Source organism: Pygocentrus nattereri, chromosome 17 (genome assembly GCF_015220715.1).
Source record: "Pygocentrus nattereri isolate fPygNat1 chromosome 17, fPygNat1.pri, whole genome shotgun sequence".
Classification (NCBI taxonomy): domain Eukaryota; kingdom Metazoa; phylum Chordata; class Actinopteri; order Characiformes; family Serrasalmidae; genus Pygocentrus; species Pygocentrus nattereri.
In genome coordinates, this window is record NC_051227.1 from 23,587,131 (window position 1) to 23,607,143 (window position 20,013).

Sequence of the window (20,013 nt, forward strand, 5' to 3'; positions counted from 1 at the left end):
CAGAGCCAAGTCCCTGCAGAATAGAGAGGGTATTCACGGTGGGGAATTTGGCTAGGAAATACTCTTTGAAGTCTGAAAAAGCTAATTCAGTACAGTCTCAAAACATTCGCTATGCAACTAATTAACAGGCATGATGATTTTCAGAACATTGAGAAAAGCAGGACAGCATAGGACTGTATCCTTTCCATAATTATACTTTTAATCACTGCTACTCAGTTTAAACATAGCTTTCCTTAATCTAGAAATTGGGCCAGATACCAGAAAAGCTTTGCAGTGAGAAAACATCTTACTATTAAGTGTCATATTCAAAGCCACACAAACTGTACTATTTCACAGCAATCTGCTGAGCAATAACATCCTTAGGGAACTTTATGCTTACCTTTGTGAAAACAAGCTGGCACCGTGATATATTTTCCACTTTGTGTGGTTTTACATTCCACAAACAGCCATGTTTTATAATTCATCATTTATTATTCATTTTTTATATGACCATAATATTTTTATATGCGCATATATATATATATATATATATATATATATATATATATATATATATATATATACACACACACCCACATACACTGAATAATGGCACACGTGCAGTGGAAAAAAAGCACATGAACTCTGATCTTAGTGTCACATTAAGGTCACATGGCCACAAATATAGGATCACATATGAAAGCGACTCAAGTTGGATTTTAAATGATCAGATCTGCGTGTCCACAAAGCCTTGAAAACATCAGATCTTAGGTGCATTAGAGCAAAAATCAGATTTGTGCCACTTCAACCTGGTAATGTGGTTGGTATAGAGTATTGAGTAACACCTCTGCCTTCTATGCAGTAGACTGGGGTTCAGCCCCCTGCCTGGGTAAGCACCCTGCACTATATCAATAAGAGTCCTTGAGCAAGACTCCTAACACGACCTTCGCCTAGCTGAGTAAAAATGAAATCACATTGTAAGTCGCTCGCGAAAAGAGCATCTGCTAAATGCCATAAATGTAAATGTAACATAGCCTAATACACCCAGAATTTTATGGGGTTAACCAGACTTGTTTCTAAGCTTTTACGGTTCATATATGTAAACAACCTCTGTTCTCATTGCCCTGCACTGTGCCTTGCCCAAAAAAAAACCAGTCCAAGCTTGCATAGAAGAAATTGCTATGTTCAGACACAGGCAACAGAACTGGTGGTTAGCATTCTTCAAGCGCTGCTGACCTGCTCAATGATTCTGCATTAGTAGAAAAGATGCAGTGGCACTTCACGTGGTAGAGGAAGCACATGCTGCTTTCACCCTCTCATCACGTGATGGGGAGACTTAACTAGTGCGATGGACTTGGTAAAAAAAATGGGTATGGGTATATACTCTATGGCCCCTTTAGCTGCAAAAATGTTTAATTTCCTGCCTACCTTCCACATACTGTGGCAATAGCTTTGAAGCAGCCCGAGGCCAGCTGGTAGGAGCCGGTGTAGCAGCGGTCGACAGCCCAATTGAACAGATTGGCCTGATCTGGGTTCAATTCCAGCAGCAGAACCACAACTTCACAGCCCAGCTGATGCACCTGCAGTAGACACACCCAAACAACACTGTTTAAAACACTGATAACGATGCAACTCTTTATCTGAGAGTGTGTTTGCTTGCTGGAGAAGGTGTGCACCCTCTGAAAGGTTTTTACAAATTAAATATCATGCCCGACATAAAGAACCACTATTGGTAACACTTTACTGTACAGTACTGTTTATAAGGCTACATGATACCAACATAAGCTTGCCATGACAACTGACACAGACCTCTATAAATGTTTATAAATGCTTATTCCAAAAGGCGTCATTCACTATAAATGTTACATTTGATCACAGTTAGCTAAAGTAGCCTTTATGACAGATGATGCCTATTGGAATAAGCATTTATAAATATTTATGCAAGGTTATGTCAATTGTCATGACAAGCTTGTGTGGGTGTCATGTAGCCTTATGAACTGTACCTGACAGTAAAGTGTTGATATTTGACACTGTAAATATATAGATCTGAAATCAGTCACCACACATGATTATATACACAGTGTCTGCTTAAGTTAAATATATCAATTGTTTTTAGGCCATTTTAAAATTAGAAACACGAACGATAAAGACATTTTGCCAAGCAAGGCACACTTCTTGCTGTGATGACCACAGCCAAATCTTTCTCTCAGGCTTATCTGGGCTTTATCTGCCTTGCTCTAAGTTTGGGATTCCATGAAAGCAGAATAATGTAAACAGTATTTTATTTAACAATTCAAGCGCTGTATGAACAGAAATGTGACAACCAACTTAAAGCGATTGGGAAACACTTTCCCAAGACATGTTCATGTCTAAAATTGGCCTCTTTAGTTTTAAAATGCAGCCATCAGGCTAATGTAGCCAATTAGAAACAGAAGCTGATGGTTACCAATTATTATTAAGTAATCTCAAATGTACTTGCTTATGTGGTTTCTGACACTTTTACCTATAAAAATGGATAAAAGTACAGTCAAAATTCAAGCTTCAGCATGGATGCTACTATGTTTAGCAGTGCAACATACTTTTGTCCATTTTATTGATAACAGTATGTCATACGGTTGTCAAACACCACATGAACAAGTCTGTTTAAGCTTACTTGACCATACAACATTGTCTGAGGCAAGTGTGTGATGATTTAGACCTGTTATGCTAGTCAGTGCTGGTTGCTAGGGTATAATTTTCCATTACTTGATAGCTACTTGTCCAGAAAGAAATTTTGGACACCAAAGAAATCCTGGCTGACTGAATACAATGGGGTGGAAGCGTGTAGAACAGATTTTTCACTTTAACTCATCGTAAACCTGATTAAATCTCATTGGGATTCGCTGGAAGAAATGACATAAAGGAAGGATTTCCAAAGAGAGTAAAATTTTGTTGATTTAGTACAAGACATACGGGCACAGTGAACCTGTGTAGGGTGTTTATGTTTCTTATTATTTCTTCTCATTTTAGTGTGATGAATAATTGGCTGTGTACCCGCAGATCCTGGCAGGCCAGGATGTTATCCAGCCACTTGTAGAGGTAACCGTCTGGAGAGAGGCCCACATTGTCAAACACAGGGCCGCAACAAAGCACGGTGGACATGGCCTAAGAGGAACAGAGAGAAAGACATGTTCAGTATCTCCTCCACTGAGCGCTCATTACGTTACTCTTTGGTAATACTGGCCTTCATAAAACTGATACTGTATAATGCTGCAATCCACAGAGGCTCTCAGAGCCTTTTTACTGTTTGCTGTGAGCATGTGAGCTAATCACAGATCCACATGTCTTTGGCCCAATCCCATTTCTTATTTTTACCCCCCTACCCCTTGTTTTCGAGTGTCACCTTGCGCCTCAGAACACCTTGCGTCACAATGGGTAGTGGTTAAAATCTTCCCCTACAAAATGGGACCTTCAAATAAAGAAGAACATTGCTTCATTAACAGGCTACTAGAGCTGCTCTGTAGGTCACCCTGCCAGTTTGCAGTGACAGCAGAGGAAGGTAAAGTTCAGCTCCTCACTGCTGGGATTAATGTAAATTTAGGGCACTGTATGCTTTCAAAGAGGGGGGATGTGAAAATAAGTCATTGTCACCCACCCATAAGCACAAAACACTGAAGGCAAACAATTTCCATCAGGTAGAACCGAGTGGCTCTGAAATCACTTTTTGCAAACAAGCAAAAGTTTCAGTTTAAGATTTATTTGTAACTTATTTACAAGTTTAATAAAAACTTGCTTTAAACTCAGGATCACAAATGAGCTTTTCTTTACTATATTGATCTGTAGGTCTCTGTTCATAAACATAAACTAGCAAATGCAAAATTACTATAAAATGAAAGTGTTTGTATAAATAAAAAAAGACCCATCAGTCACGACTGCATGTGTGTGCATATTTCTATATTGTGGTCTATTTACACAAAGTTAGGTTAGTTCATCGTTTATGTTGAAGAGACTCTGTGTGTGCTTGCACTGGGTCAGTATGTCCAACAGGTCAAAACAAGCTCAAAGCAAAGTGACCACTGTGCCCTGATTGGTGTTCTTGCTTTTTGTGTTTCTTTCTTTTTGGCATGTTACGTTTTTATACACACATAAAACAAAAGGAACGACAGAATTCACGAAATGTAGTAGAGTAAAAAGTAAGATATTTGACTTTGAAATGTAGTGGAGTGAAAGTAAAAAGTCGCCCAACATGCAAATACTTCAGTAAAGTTACACAAACACTACTTAAGTACAGTAACAAATTACATTACCCACATATCATGTTCTGTTTTATGTTTTTAACTGTGCAAAGGCTCTGAAATTACACACTTCACACACAGCTGTGCAAGATCAGCTAACAGACTCTTTCATGTTTAATGCATAGAGCTAAAGGCAACCTCAGGAAGCAAAGGGCATACAAGTACACACAGCTGAAAAGAGGCGCAGCGCTGAACAGCACCACGCAACATCTCCCGCCTCCGGTGCAGACACGCACCAGACACTGTTTACATGTCATCACTCAGCACCACTGACATCATCAACAGGGGCTCCCTCGAGTCCAAAAGCAAGACAAACACACGTGTCATCGAAGCTTCCACCAATGTCACCTCACGAACCCTCAGCTGCAGGTCTGGAGTTATAAAGGTCTACAGCACGCTCTTACTCCACATTCAGTTCTATATGCAGACTCAGGAGGATAAAGATAGCCGAGGTAATATCCGCAGCCAGGATTAGCAACGGAACTGACATGTTTAAAATTAGTCACTGGCCAGAAATAATGGCAGCAGGAACTTAAGAATGTTTCCATTGGTTTCTTAATGCTTTAAAGAAAGGGTAGGGTTTTCTCTTGACTATCCTTATGGAACAAGATGAAGTGGTCTATATTATGAAAACCCTACATTTAGCAGAATTTCCCATGTTCATTGTGATATAAATATAAATACATATATATAAATATGGTAATATAAAATTAGAAATGAACAGGGCACTGCAGTTTCAGTTACAAACGGGGTGGTCACTACAAGTACTCAACTTCTAATATTTTACATGCTAGCCTGGGGCCACATCAACTAAAAACAGTTCATGTCCTGCAGTTTTTCTATGCAATTTGAAGGAAAAATTGGCAAAAAGGTAAATATACCAAAGGAATGGGCACATACACCGATCAGGCATAACATTATGACCACCTCCTTGTTTCTATGCTCGTTGTCCACTTTATCAACTCCACTTACTATATAGCTGCACTTTGTAGTTCTACAATTGCAGACTGCAGTTGCATACTTGGTTAGCCCCCTTTTATCCTGTTCTTCAGTGGTCAGGACCCCCAAGGAACCTGACAGAACAAGTACTATTTGGGTGGTGGATCATTCTCAGCATTGCCGTAACACTGACGTGGTGGTGGTGTGTTAGTGTGTGTTACAGTGGTCTGAGTGGATGAGACACAGCAGTGCTGCTGGAGTTTTTAAACACCTCAGTTTCAGTGCTGGACTGAAAATAGTCCAACAACCAAAAATGTCCAGCCAACAGCATCCTGTGGGCAGCGTCCTGTGACCACTGAGGAAGGACTAGAGGATGACCAACACAAACTCTGCAGCAAATGAGCCATCGTCTCTGACTTTACATCTACAAGTTGGACTGACCAGGTAGGAGTGTCTAATCGAGTGGACAGTGAGTGGACACAGTGTTTAAAAACTCCAGCAGCACTGCTGTGTCTGATCCACTCAGACCAGCACAACACACACTAACACACCACCACCACATTGGTGTTACTGCAGTGCTGAGAATGATTCACCACCCAAATAATACCTGCTCTGTGAGGGTCCATGGGGGTCTTGACCACTGAAGAACAGGGTAAAAGGCTAACAAAGTATCAGAGAAACAGATGGACTACAGTCTGTAACTGTAGAACTACAAAGTGCACCTATATAGTAAGTGGAACTGATAAAATAGACAATGAGTGTAGAAACAAGGAGACGGTCATAATGTTATGCCTGATAAGTGTATCTGTTTTATGCATAACAAACAATTGCAGGTTCTTTAAAGATAAATGCAGCTAAAGCAGACATGGGGTTCAGCGTGAGTAGTTTACCTTCAGGGCGCAGTACTGGTATCTCGTAATCTGATGATTCCTGTCGCTATAGCGATCCAGGGGCGTGAACATGATGCTGAAGGGGCCAGCCCATTGGCTGAAGAGGATGAAGAGGTGATGGCGTAAGCTCTGCTGGGGGAAGAGGAATCGGCGATGGTGCACTGACAGATTGAAGGAGAAATAAGAAAAAAAGTTAATAAAGTAAATTAGCAGTCTGTAAGTTATGAAGCATTTAGGGCCAGTCCAAGTCTAGTCCTGGACTAAACAGCATTTTGAATTGCTTTTGAATTGCTTTTGAATTGCTTTTCATTGCTTGCAATGAAAAGGGCTAGGCGGAATCCCTCTCTGGGAGTCCAACCCATAATAAAGCTGCTGAATCATGGCTTTAATATTTACTCGTTTTAGCTTTCACTAATCAATGTATCAGACAAGTCTGAATGTCTGCTTTTCTTTTTCTCGCTTCATGACTGAGTCTGGAGTGTCTGGTTATCTTTTAGCACAACGCGACCTATCTTTTACCCCTGATGTTGCTCTCATAATCCCCTGCTATTTTAGGAATGGTGTCTGCTGGGTTCAAATTGAGTCCTACATCAGACAGCAGACAGCGGCCGGCAGAGATCATGCCCTGTTGCCTAGCAATGGAGTCTTATTCCCAAACTGTGGAAATGAGACACTCTAAAGCAAAAATATCGACTGATGGCGAAGCTCAGGACATTCAATCTGAGCAAAAATCTGGAATGGAAAAGGTATATAGTAGGGTGATTTTGTTTGTTTGTCACTTGTCACTTTGTTTTGACACTTTGTTTGTCACATAGATAATAGTATGTCATACGGTGCTAGAAACCATATAAGCACATCTATTTTAGGCAGCAATAACTTTAAAACAAAGCAAAATGCTTCCTTTGCTGACTATTCTCTAGTATAATGTGAGCAGGTTTTGCTGTTCTAGACTAGTTCTGGTTTTATGTTCTTTGTAAAAATGTGAACCAGTAAAAAAGATCTTTAAAAAAGTCTCCACAGAAATGAAGGAGAGGCTAAACAGAAACTGTCTTGCTTTGCTGTTATGAAATGCAGAAACATACTAGTAAGTACGGCTATCAAACAATTCAAATGATTGATTGCAATGAATCACATTCTTTCATGTAGTTAATGCAACTATATTGTATTTGTATTATTTGCTCAAATTTTTATTTATTTATTTATTTATTGGATTTTTCCCAAATTATCTCAGAAATTTCCACCCCATAAGTAAGGACCCCCCCCAACCAGACAATGCCACCAGCACTACAAGGGCGAAGACTACAAGGTGGGCCATTTATATGGATACACCCAAATAAAATGGGAATGGTTGGTGATATTAACTTCCTGTTTGTGGCACATTAGTAAATGGGAGGGGGAAAACTTTTCAAGATGGGTGGTGACCATGGTGGTCATTTTGAAGTCGGCCATTTTGGATCCAACTGTTTTTTCAGTGGGAAGAGGGTCATGTGACACATCAAACTTATTGAGAATTTCACAAGAAAAACAATGGTGTGTTTTAACGTAACTTTATTCTTTCATGAGTTAGTTTCTGACTTTGGAAGCTGGCATGATCCCTGAGTTTTTCCAGCAAGATAGTGCACCACCACATTATGGGTGTCAGGTCCAAGCATTCCTAGATGAACAGTTTCCTGGAAAGTGGATTTGGTCATCGTGGGCCAGGTGAATGGCCCCCAAGGTATCCCGATCTGAACCCCTTAGACTTTTATCTTTGGGGCCATCTGAAGGAAATTGTCTATGCTGTGAAGATACGAGATGTGCAGCATCTGAAACTACGGACACGGGAAGCCTGTGCTAGCATTTCTTCTGCGGTGTTGCTATCAGTGTGTGAAGAGTGGGAGAAGAGGGTTGCACTGACAATCCAACACAATGGGCAGCACTTTGAACACATTTTATGTGGTCAGAAAATTGTAAATAACTCATGAAAGATTAAAGTTACGTTAAAACCAAGCACAAAATTGTTATTCTTGTGAAATTCTCAGTAAGTTTGATGTGTCACATGAGCCTCTTCCCATTGAAAAAACTAAAGTTGGATCCAAAATGGACGACTTCAAAATGGCCACCATGGTCACCACCCATCTTGAAAAGTTTTCCCCTTCCCATTTACTAATGTGCAAACTAATTTATTTAGGTGTATCCATATAAATGGCCCACCCTGTAGAACAGGCTTCCTCTGAGTTCTGTGAAGAGTCACTGTATCTTTTCAAACTGCCACTAATGCAACATCAATGGACGCTCAGAGGAAAGCAGCAAACGGCAGATCTTTTATGTTAGCTAACAGAGGCCTGCGCTGGCTAGCATTGTGCTGAATGATGGGGGGAGCCATCCTACCCACCCAGACAGAGTGAGGCCAGTTGTGCCCTCTTGGATTCCTGGTCATGAATGGCTATAACATCATCAGGAATGAAACTCGTGATCTCCTGATGATAGGGCCAATGCTCAGATGGTTGGACCACTCTGGAGGCCTCAAGTTTTACTTTTTGTTTTAAAAAAATAGTGGCATTGATTATTCATCGCGTTAATGCATTAACTTTGACACCATTATTAATGATGTGAGTGATCTGTGATGATTTCAGTCATGCAGTTTGATGCTAATTTATGGGGTTTAAACTTCTATTACTTTTTAGCTACAACAGCTTTACAGCTCAAGTGTAAAACTAAAAATGCTAACTTGAGCCCATCTCTGCTGCACACAGCCCTGTGAACATGTGGAGTGAAGGCTTTGCATGTGGTCTAAAAGGTTCTTTTTACCAGGCACACATTGTATGAGGTTGGCCACCATGGCGCTGAAGTGGGCTCGGATGTCTTTGAGAATCTCCATGTCTTTATCATTTTCAGCTTCCAGAAGCATCCTGGTCAGATCCACATACTCCAGAAAGAGAGCGCCTAAAGCCAGAGTATCCCGTTCCAGTGCTCCATTAGTGCTGAGAGACAGACAGAGAAAAAGACAGATACATGCACTCAGTGGCCACTTTATTAGGTACACTAGTAAAAGGTTGGACCCCCTTTTGCCTTCAGAACTGCCTTAATTCTTCATGGCATACTTTCAACAAGGTGTTGGAAACATTCCTCAGAGGTTTTGGTTGGTTATTTGAGTTACTGTTGCCTTTCTATCATCTTGAACCAGTCTGCCCATTCTCCTCTGACCTCTCACATCAACAAGGCATTTTCTTCCACACAACTGCCGCTCACTGGATATTTCCTCTTTTTCTGACCATTCTCTGTAAACCCTAGAGATGGTTGTGCGTGAAAATCCCAGTAGATCAGCAGTTTCTGAAATACTCAGACCAGCCCGTCTGGCACCAACAACCATGCCATGTTCAAAGTCACTGTGTTTCTGGATGTAGTTGATACATGGCTTTCGCTTTGTATGGCAGAGTTTTAACTTGCACTTGTAGATGGAGCGACGAACTGTGTTCACTGACAGTGGTTTTCTGAAGTGCTCCTGAGCCCATGTGGTAATATCCATTACAGAATGATGTCGGTTTTTGCTGCCTGAGGGGTCGAAGGTCACAGGCATTCAATGTTGGTTTTCTGCCTTGCCGCTTACTTGCAGAGATTTCTCCAGATTCTCTGAATCTTTTGATGATATTATGGACTGTAGATGATGAAATCCCTAAATTCCTTGTAATTGCATGTTGAGAAACGTTGTTCTTAAACTGTTGGACTATTTGCTCATACAGTTCACAAAGTGGTGAACCTCGCCCCATTATTGCTTGCAAACGACTGAGCCTTTCAGTGATGCTCCCTTTATACCCAATCATGACACTCACCTGTTTCCAATTAACCTGTTCACCTGTGGAATTTTCCAAACAGGTGTTTTTTGAGCATTCATCAACTTTTCCAGTCTTTTGTTGCCCCTGTCCCAACTTCTTTGGAACGTGTTGCAGGCATCAAATTCAAAATGAGTGAATATTTGCAAAAAACAATAAAGTTTATCGTTTGAACATTAAATATCTTGTCTTTGTAGTGTATTCAATTGAATATAGGTTGAAAAGGCTTTGCAAATCAGCATATTCTGTTTTCATTTATGTTTTACACAAGGTCCCAACTTCATTGGAATTGGGGTTTTATATATGTAAGTATGTGGACACCTGAACATCACACCTATATGAGCTTCTTGGACACCCTGTTCCAAAACCATAGGCAATAATAACCCCTACTCATTTAGTGGTTTTAACAGCTTCCACTGTTCAGGGAAGCTTTCCACAAGATTTTGGAGTGAGTCAGAGGAATTTTTGCCCATTCAATCAAAAAAGCATTCGTGAGGTCAGGCACTGATGTTGACGAGAAAGCCTGGCTCACAGTCAAAGTTCCAGTTCATCCCAAAGGTGTTCAGCGGCTTGAGGTCAGGGCTACTGCAGTTCCTCCACATCAAACTCATCAAACCATGTCTTTAGGGACCTCACTTTATGCACTGGGGCTCAGTCATGTTGGAACAGGAAAGGGTCTTTTCCAAACTGTTGCCACAAAATTGGAATCATATCATTTTTAAAAATGTCTCTGTACTCTTTAACATTATCCTTCACTGGCACTAAGGGGCCCATTCCTTGAAAAACAGACCAAGAGCAGTGTGTTTTACGCTAATCCAGCCAATACTTGGCATTACACACAGAGATCTTAGGTATTTTTGCAGCTGCTTGGCCTTGGAAACCCATTTCATGAAGCTCCTGATGCACAGTTCTTGTGCTGATGTTGCTTCCAGCTTTTTTTCCAGCTTTGTAGCTCTGTAGTGAGTGATGCAAAAGAGGATAAGTGATTTTTATGTGCTATATGCTTCAGAACTCTGTGGACTTTGTGGCTGTTGTTGCTTCTAGTTGCTTCCACTTCACAATAACAGCACTTACAGTTCATCAGGACAGATCCAGCAGAGTGGAAAGTTCACAAACTGACTTGTGGCAGAGGTGGCATCCTATGACACTTGTATGCTAAATGGATAACTCAACACTCAAACTAGCTACAGTTCAGTTTACCAAACAGATTTTTTAACCGTACATTTCAGTTATTGGTTGTAAGCGCACTGCCGTACCGCACAGCTGTTGTATTGTTAGTATTGATTAGAGGGCTAAGAAAATGAGATCTAAATTGGTCGGTTATCACTGATAAGAAGCAGTGATAACAGAACATGCACTAAAATTAGCTGACATGTTTTCTGTGACCTCTAAAGGACGTATCAATTAATTTTTGCTTTGAAAGTCAACAAGACATGTAGTTTGATGAGGGCTGCTGAAACCTTTGCACACTTTTTCAACATACTGTTGACTGCTGTCCCTGGGGGTCTAGTGGCTAGGATTTGGCACCACAGCCCTTGTACAATTCCTGGTTAGGGAAGTTCTCTGTTGGGGCAGTCGTGGGCTGGAAGTTGGAGAACCAGCCTTGTGACGAGAAGGTTGCTAGTTCAATCCCCTGAGCTGACAGGACATGACTGAAGCTCCTTTGAGCAAGGCACCTAACCCCCAACTGCTCCCCAGGCACTGTGGATAGGGCTGCCCACTACTCTGGGCAAATATGCTCACTGCACCCTAGTGTGTGTGTATTAACTAGTGTGTATGCATCACTGCACAGATGGATTAAATGGAGGTGAATTTCCCTGTTGCGAGATTAATAAAGGGTAACTTACACATTCAGAAAAAAGAAGCAGATGTGATTGACAGGCACTTTCAGATGATAAACAGCAATGTGAGTAAAGAGCATTGGAAAGTACTTTTATGAAAGCGCACACCCTGCGTGCACCACATACATGCTGGCATGCACATGAAAAAAGGGGGGAAAAAGCATTTCCAAAAGTCAGGACCATGTTGTTGCTTTTTCTCTGGTTTTTCTATAAATTCAGTACATTTTCATCCTGAAAATGCAAGAAAACAAACAAATATGCACATCTGAGTTTTCCTCTTACCTGTCGCTGATGACACCAGAGTCAGCCAGTAGCTCAAAGATCCGGAGCAGCTGCAGCCTCAGTAGATCTCTCCTCTCCCTGCGCTTCTTATTCTAAAAAAACAGCCACACATCAGTTGCACAAACAATAAAGACCCATTTGTCCAAGAAACAAGCCCAGTCTCAGCTAGTAATTTAAATATACAGGTTCAAACAGGTCTTAGAACAGCACAATTTAACCATGTGAAAAGCTTCATAGTACTTCAAAGAAGGATGCTACCAATTTTCCCCAATTTCTGATGATGTGAACACAGTCTTTCAGAGTGGTTTGAGGTGAAATGTTCTGTTCTAGAGAAGCTTACTGAGCTAAAATTGTTCACAATGGTGGTGATAGGAATCATATGTGTGCCTCTAAAAGCTCCCTCACAAATTATTGCATGAAATGGTTATAAATATGCTGCCTGGTGTCCGAGACATTGTTTTACAAAAGTTTTGCTTTATACTTTTGGCTTAAAGTGTATTTTCAAAATCTGTTCTTGGTGAATGTGAACATGTAAGGGGTTGTAAGACAAAATGATTCCCAGACCTATTTTTCCAGATTTACCACTATTTTAGCAGCACCAACATTACAGATAAAAACTCAAAATATATGTGTAGGATCACTGGATAGTAAATAAAATAACTAAATTTGCATTTAAGACATCCTGACCCCTGGTTCCTATCACTACCACTGTAAAGAAACAGAAAGAGTCAGGAAGTTTCTCTAAAATGAACTATATCACATCAAATCACTCTGAATGACTTACATCTCAACCACTAAGATGTTGAAAAAATGGCAACTATCACTCACTGCAGAACCACAAGTCCAAAGATGTGGAGCCAGACCTGATCCACGTCTTCTTTTCATTGGTCTAAAATCATCACATTTCTACTGGTCTTTAAACTAGTATGTGTCGCTTACATTTTCCGCCTATGACTTATTTCATTGGTCTGCCCTGTTGCATGTTTATCTGTTCATACCCGCAGGTGTTGCTGGTGTCTTGTTTGGGTTTTTTTTTTCTCAATCCTGAATGCCACAACACAGCCATTATAATCACTAATGGTTCAAAAGTTATTTGCCAAAACTTGAAATGCTTTTTTTCACATTCTGGTACAAAGTCCACTGTGTAGGCCTACATCTCAAGTGTACTTATGATAGACGAGTTCTAGTTGAAAATGCTGAACCTTTTTAAGCACTATAATGCACATATGACAGGTCAAAGTAACCCACATAACTGTGTTTTATCAACTAAATCCTGGAAAGTCACGAGAGAGAAAATGAGGGTTTATGTACTCACTTCCACACTCGATTACGTTTTACTTTAATCTGATGGGCAAGTATAGCGGGGAGGGATGGAGTCGGATCTAGTTCAGACCAATTAAAACGTGGGAGAAGTTGGACCAGATCCAGCCGTACCCTCTGGACTTTTGGTTCTGCAGCAACGACAATCTCAAAAATGGTGTAGTTTCCTTTTAATTCAACGCAATTGGGTTTTTCACAGTCAGAAACAGTGTTACTGTACGTGTCCATTCTGATGAATCGAGCTGTCATTACTTTCAGCAAAGGCTTCCTCATATAAAAGTTACATTGTAATACTGAAGTCAGAGATATTAGGGCATCTGTTGCTCTCTGTGATTCGTTATTCTGATCACTAAAACAACACAATAAGTAATCTCTCATTAATAATAAGAAGCATGCTTTTGGATATTAGTCATTTAATCAGTGACACAGGGTGATTGTTAATCTTGAAATACTGACCTCTGGCCTTCTTTCCAAAGCTTCCTTCATCAAAGGATGCAGTTCTTCTATCAGCTCTCTGCACATAAAGCATATCAAAATGATTGAAGCAACCCAGCTGAGGAATCAATACAGCCTAGTCTGGGTTTACCCGCAAACATTTGTACTGCTGTTAATACTTTAATGAGTCCGGGAAATGAAATTTGTAATGAGACGTTGGGTCTGTACTGTATGTTTATTCAGAGTAAGGGATATTTGATCTACAATTAAATTGACTGAGAACAGAATAAGCCATGGAAGCGGGCCAAGGTGAAAGCAGTGAAGGGTTCACGTTGAGTCTGAAAATAACCAGGTCTTTATGTCTGGTTTCAATCCGTACAAAGAGACAGATCAGAGTACATTTAATGACACTATTATGAACAACTGGACTCTGCCATTTTCATCTGATCTCTAGATAACAATGCAAATAAGGAAAAGCTGTGTCCACTAAAAAGCTTTATTTCATCACACTCACAGCTTTTAGACTGAACACAGACACAGAACATGTCTTTGAGTGCTTTTTAAAATGTGTCTGCTTCAAGTACTATTGGTATTTAGCCTCCACAGAGTATCCTGTAACGTGGAAAGGTACAGTGTACAAAACCATGACAGTTTTGTAAATAATTTGAGATGTGACAGGTATGTTTATAACAGGAGGTATGACTTGCAATCAGTGGTGGAGATATTAAAAACTTAATAATAATAATAATAATAATAATAATAATAAGCAGTATTTTACAGCACTTTTTAAACATATAGTGCAACTTAAAATACTTGAAAGACAAAAAAGACCATGGTAAAATAACAGAAAAAAATTCAAACAAGTAGCAATAATATAATCAAAAATGATTGAAAATAAAAAGCAAAAGTAACAGATTACAGCAATATGAATTCATTTTTTAGTTTGACAAAGCAGTGTTAGAATTACAGTCTACAATTCTTGTAAACACATTTCAGTTACTGACTTAATAAGAATGTTGATTAACATTTCGCTACATAATTTTGACATAAACATGTCATGGCAGATGCCGTATGCTGTCATGAGTTGTCACGACAGATCATGTCCATTAACAGTAACCACGTTTCCATGCAGCCTAATAAACCATTAATAATGTGACTAAAAGCTGGAAAGGAATAGAATATGTCTGTGTACACACCTCATTCAGAATAAACTCTGATTGAGCCCAATCGCAATACAAATTCTATCCGATTGATTGAGGCGAGTAATCCTGTAAACAATCCATTAAATAGAAGAATAATAGCTGTGTAAATGTTTGTATCTGATTACATTCCCAGTCGGGAATTTGAAATACATTCTCTGCATGTGCATTCATATTTATAAAATACTACATGGCAGGAGCAGAAACTGGTCTGCAGAGGTTTATGCTTTGATCTTTAAAAGGTGGTGGTAGGAAGGCGTCTAGCTTATGTCTCTCAGAATATGACGTCTTCCTCTCAGCCTTCTTTAATAAGTACATGCGAAGTACGATTTCCTGAGTCTGAAATCATTTTAAAGCAATTAAAAACTCAAGCACTGCTCACTGCTGCTCAACTCACTCTGGCTGGACTCGTTGTCATGATAACATCTACACTAAGTGGTACTCTATGTATGCGGCAATTTTGGATTGGATTACTTGTAGTGAGCATGTAAAAGGAGATTTTCCATCAGAGTGTGTTGAGTACAGTGAAAATATAAACACTTCAGTCTTGATCTATAATCGCAATGTATTCAGTCGGACTGGTAAAAATCTTTGCATGTAAACACAGCCTGTGTCTTGTTATCATTACTGGTACCTGGCATGACAGGTGTCACAACATTTGATGCCAAGGCGACTAACTAGAGAGAAATGAGCATATGATATAAGCTGTCATGACATCAAGCTAACATGACAATGTTATATTACTGTGCAACATCTGTCATTACAACTCGTGACAGCATATAACATCTCCCGTAACATGTTTATGTCAGTTATGTAGCAAGGTAAAGTGTTTTTATTGCGTGCATTACATTATGGTATAAATGGTACAGTATAAATTGTGCATGTAAAACATTCTGTCTATATATTATTGGTGCTTGCCCTTTTTACATATTTTGTGCATGCATGCAATACCCATGCCAGTTGCCTACACAATTTGGCTTAGGGATACACCCAGTGTAGTGTGAGCATCTAGGTGTCCACTGACTGAGGAGGATGAAAGTGGACATATCCAAAAGTATGTTTTTAATGAGCTACTTCTATTTAAAATAAGTTAATTAGTGCAAAGTATTAATCCACAGCTTGAGAGAAGTCATTTGTAATGAATTATTTTTTGGAGTAAATACCCAATAATATTTGCAAAGGATTCAGAAGTGTTATAAAAAGTTATGAAGGTACTTTGTACTACTTTTTTTTTATCATTTACTGTGTACTGAAACATGTCTTTGAGAGTGCTTTCTAATGAGCCTGTGTTAAGCCCTGTTGGTATTTAGCCTCCCAGAGTTTTCCATAAATTAGAGAGGTACAGGGTTGAAAACTGTGGCAGGTATGTAAATTATTTGAGATGCGACAGGTATGTTTAGAACAGATATATCAACAATAACAGGTATATCAAACTAACACTGACTTCTAATTGCTTGTCTCTGCCACCCAAGCTATAAAGAAAACTGACTAGAATGAATTTTGATATTTGTACATTAAAACACTTTTGCTTCAACTTAATAATGAGCCAGTTTGCACTGAAGTCCCTGTAGTTACTGAATGATAAGCCACAATTTGCAACAAGCCTGGGATTTTAAGGCGTTAAACCACTTTAAACAACAGCAACTACTACGAAACTACCACGTTAGGCGGTTATGAGAGTAACAACACATAAAATGAGAGCATATGAAAATGTATAAGAGTAGCTGAGATGTTGGGAAGTGAGCTGTCTGGTTGTGAAGCAAGTGAGCAGTACCTAAACACCAGAGAGTTTGTACGGCCAAAGCCCAGCACCAGCGCCTCGGTGATCTCAATGCTTTCAGAGCGCATCAGAGGAACCAGCTGCTTCAGGAGCCACGCTACTGACGGAGTCCCAACAACCTGATCCACAACACATCCAGTCAATATAGTGAAGGAACACTTGAACATTTGATGAGAGGGGTTACAGACATTATAGTTAACTATGAATAGTAAAATCATTATACAGAACAAGACTGGCCTGTTTCTCATTGAGTTCTATCTAAAACAGACTGGCTTACGTAGTTTCTGATACTGTATGACACACTGTTAACTATAAAAATGGACAAAAGAACATCACATAGCTGAAAACAATAACAGAAGTCTGAATTTTATCTGAATTTTGTCCATTTTTTAAATCTGTACTTTCAAAAACATTACCTTTATTAAACATAACAGTGACTACAGGACCAGGTCTGCTCATAGATGACATGTAGTGTTACTGGCTGTAACGCAATGGTTTGTTTATAACCTGTTTCATAACTGACTGCAGGCACTCACTTTGTTGTCATAGCCACTGCTGCTGTCACTGGTCGGCGTCATAATCTCAGGCGTGGAGGCTCGGAGGTGGCCGGGACTCATAATGCTTGGCTTGGCCACACCGAAGCACAGGATTAGGTAGTTCCTCCACAGAGAGACGTAGCTGTCACCTGAGCCTGCTGCACTCGTCTTCTTAGCATTAGCAGGGTTGCTAACGGGTTAATAAAAACAACTTTATAATCAGCACTGCATTCATAAAAACAGCTTTCATTTGACCACGCATTCAGCACAAGTGAGACATAAAACTGGACAGAAGATTATATGTGTTGATGTGAGAAAACTTAAGCCTATGTGATTTAGACTGAGAGAGCCATGCAGTAAGGCCCCATCTAAGCCTACTACAAGACAGAAAGCAAGTGCCAACTCTAGTAGCTAAAATAGATGTGAAAATTTGCTAGTGAAGGCATTAACAGCATTGTTAATAGTAGAAGGTCTTAAAGAGCGTCCAGGGAGTGAGGGTATTCCTAGCAGGTGTCCGTACTGTGTCTGTCACACTACTTTAATAGTTGGAATCCACTAACTCACATTAACCTCTTATTCAGGGTATATTTTGGTTTTTCCATCTGAATTTACATGACTGAATCATCACACAAATTATTCAGTAACTGCATGATATAAATGTAAATTTATATTTCATTTTATTTATTTATTTTTTTATCCCCTCAATTTAACAGAAAACATGTTTTATGATCAGACACATATTGCTATCAACTACTGAAAGCCAAAAATCTTACACGCTCTTTGTATTATTTTATAAAACATTTTTTTACAGAGCAGATCACTGAAGAGACACAATCTGTTTATAGTTTATAGCCCAGATTTGTGGAAAAATGGGTCGACTTTAAGAAGACAAAAAAAAATTGAGCTCAGCTTCTTTTGTTATAAGGGTTTAAAATCCATCTATTTGACTGGAAAGAAGACAATTACAGCCTCATATGATGCCCAGCTTTTGAATGTAGCTTGTGAAATATGAACGTTATGAAGAACATGACAAAGTGCGTTTTGGAACCACCGGAGATCTCAAGGAGTTGAAGAGGTTAAAAACCACATAAATGGATGAAATTCAAGTACAGCAGCCTGAATACCAACTATCTATTCTGTGTAAGCATTTTTAGGAAAATTTAAGAATTCTAGAATTTAAAAACTTTGCGAGTATATAATGTATACTGTCTACCATTCACATAATTCCAAAAAGAAAAAGTAGTACTGAGTAAGACCTACATCAATGCCATTTCAATTAAGGAACTACTCAAGCTTAGCATTTTCCAGTTTGTATCAAAAAGAGAGAAATTTTGGCAAAATACATTGGTCATTTAATTGATATATTGGACAATTGTTTATTGACAATTGACATTCTTTATATATTTTAAGTATCTAAAAGAGCAATATTGACCTAACTGGAATGAATACACGGATTTAGATTCCCTGGGGATTTGATATGGTGAAAAATGAAAGAAAATCCAATAGTTTTAGTTAAACAGAACATTGCAAAAAACCTTAATCAAAAACTAAACAAAAAATAACCACAGTGACATTCAGGTCCTTAAAAACTCCAGCAGCACTGCTGTGTCTGATCCACTCAGACCAGCGCAACATACACTAACATTCCACCACCACATCAGTGTTACAGCAGTGCTGAGAATGATCCACCACCCAAATAGTACCTGCCTTGTGAGGGTCCATGGGGTTCCTGACCACTGAAGAATAGGGCAAAAGGCTAACAGAGTATGCAGAGAAACAGATGGACTACAGTCTGTAATTATAGAACTACAATGTGCACCTATATAGCAAGTGGAACTGATAAAATGGACAATGAGTGTAGAAACAAGGAGGTGGTCGTAACGTTATCAGTGCATATAGTATAAACACATTTTGTGCAGTCTAGCTCAGGCTGATGTTAATTGCTCACCTAGGCTCTATCAGAGGCATGAGCAGCTGCAGGCGGGTGAAGGCGTATGGCCAGGCATAGCTCAGCGCTGTGGGGCAGTGTTTGGGCAGGTGTTCCTGTCTCAGCAGGCTGAAAAGGCACAGAGCCCAGGGGTCCCGCACCGACTGAGCCACCACCCACACCCTCGACGGGCTGAGGACGTCATAGTGACTGCTGAGGAGCCCCCCGCTCCACTCCACCAACCACTGCAGGTCAGCCTGCTGGCCCACTGGCACCAACGTCTGAGGGAAGGGAATTGATCAGTCAGAGAGCTGCAACACATCTAAGGGAACAACTAAACTTAAAGGACAAGGATAAAATATTTACACTGACCATTAAACCTCAGAACACACAGTTATTACAACAAAAGCTTGTTGACAGTAATTATTTCTCATTGGTACCTCGTTGAAACAAACAGGAAAAAAATTCTCTGTGTCACTTTCACTGTGAAATGCTGTGACCGTGTTGAGCTGCTAGCAAGCAATGAGGGAATGACACAAAGACAGCGGTGCAGATATAAAACAGACACAACTGCAGCTTTCCTCATAACAAACAGTCATATCCAACTGCAACAATAAAAACTACAATTAAACAAATAAATAAAAACGGTCCCACTTTATATTTTGTGTCTCGAATAACTGTGTAGTTACACATGTGTATCAATTTCAGTTTTGCCTCATATAATTACACAAGTTTATCTTAGGGGTTGTGACAGCCTATTCTTTATCATGTAACTACACAAGGGTAATAACAAATGTAA

At 39.6% G+C, this 20,013-nt stretch overlaps 1 protein-coding gene across 8 annotated transcripts in view; it reads right to left on the reverse strand.

Moving 5' to 3' along the window:
* The window catches only part of frya (furry homolog a (Drosophila)), a 161,634-nt gene that overhangs the window by 53,579 nt on the left and 88,042 nt on the right, over positions 1 to 20,013 (reverse strand). For all 8 annotated transcript variants that reach the window (XM_017708583.2, XM_037546836.1, XM_037546837.1 and 5 more), the window contains exons 21-29: positions 19,236 to 19,495; positions 17,288 to 17,477; positions 16,746 to 16,870; positions 13,794 to 13,851; positions 12,018 to 12,109; positions 8,873 to 9,045; positions 6,083 to 6,243; positions 3,013 to 3,123; positions 1,408 to 1,559 (exon numbers count right to left, since the gene is read on the reverse strand). In XM_017708583.2, coding sequence (XP_017564072.1) covers positions 1,408 to 1,559; positions 3,013 to 3,123; positions 6,083 to 6,243; positions 8,873 to 9,045; positions 12,018 to 12,109; positions 13,794 to 13,851; positions 16,746 to 16,870; positions 17,288 to 17,477; positions 19,236 to 19,495 — 1,322 coding nt within the window. The remainder of the gene's footprint in view (positions 1 to 1,407; positions 1,560 to 3,012; positions 3,124 to 6,082; positions 6,244 to 8,872; positions 9,046 to 12,017; positions 12,110 to 13,793; positions 13,852 to 16,745; positions 16,871 to 17,287; positions 17,478 to 19,235; positions 19,496 to 20,013) is intronic.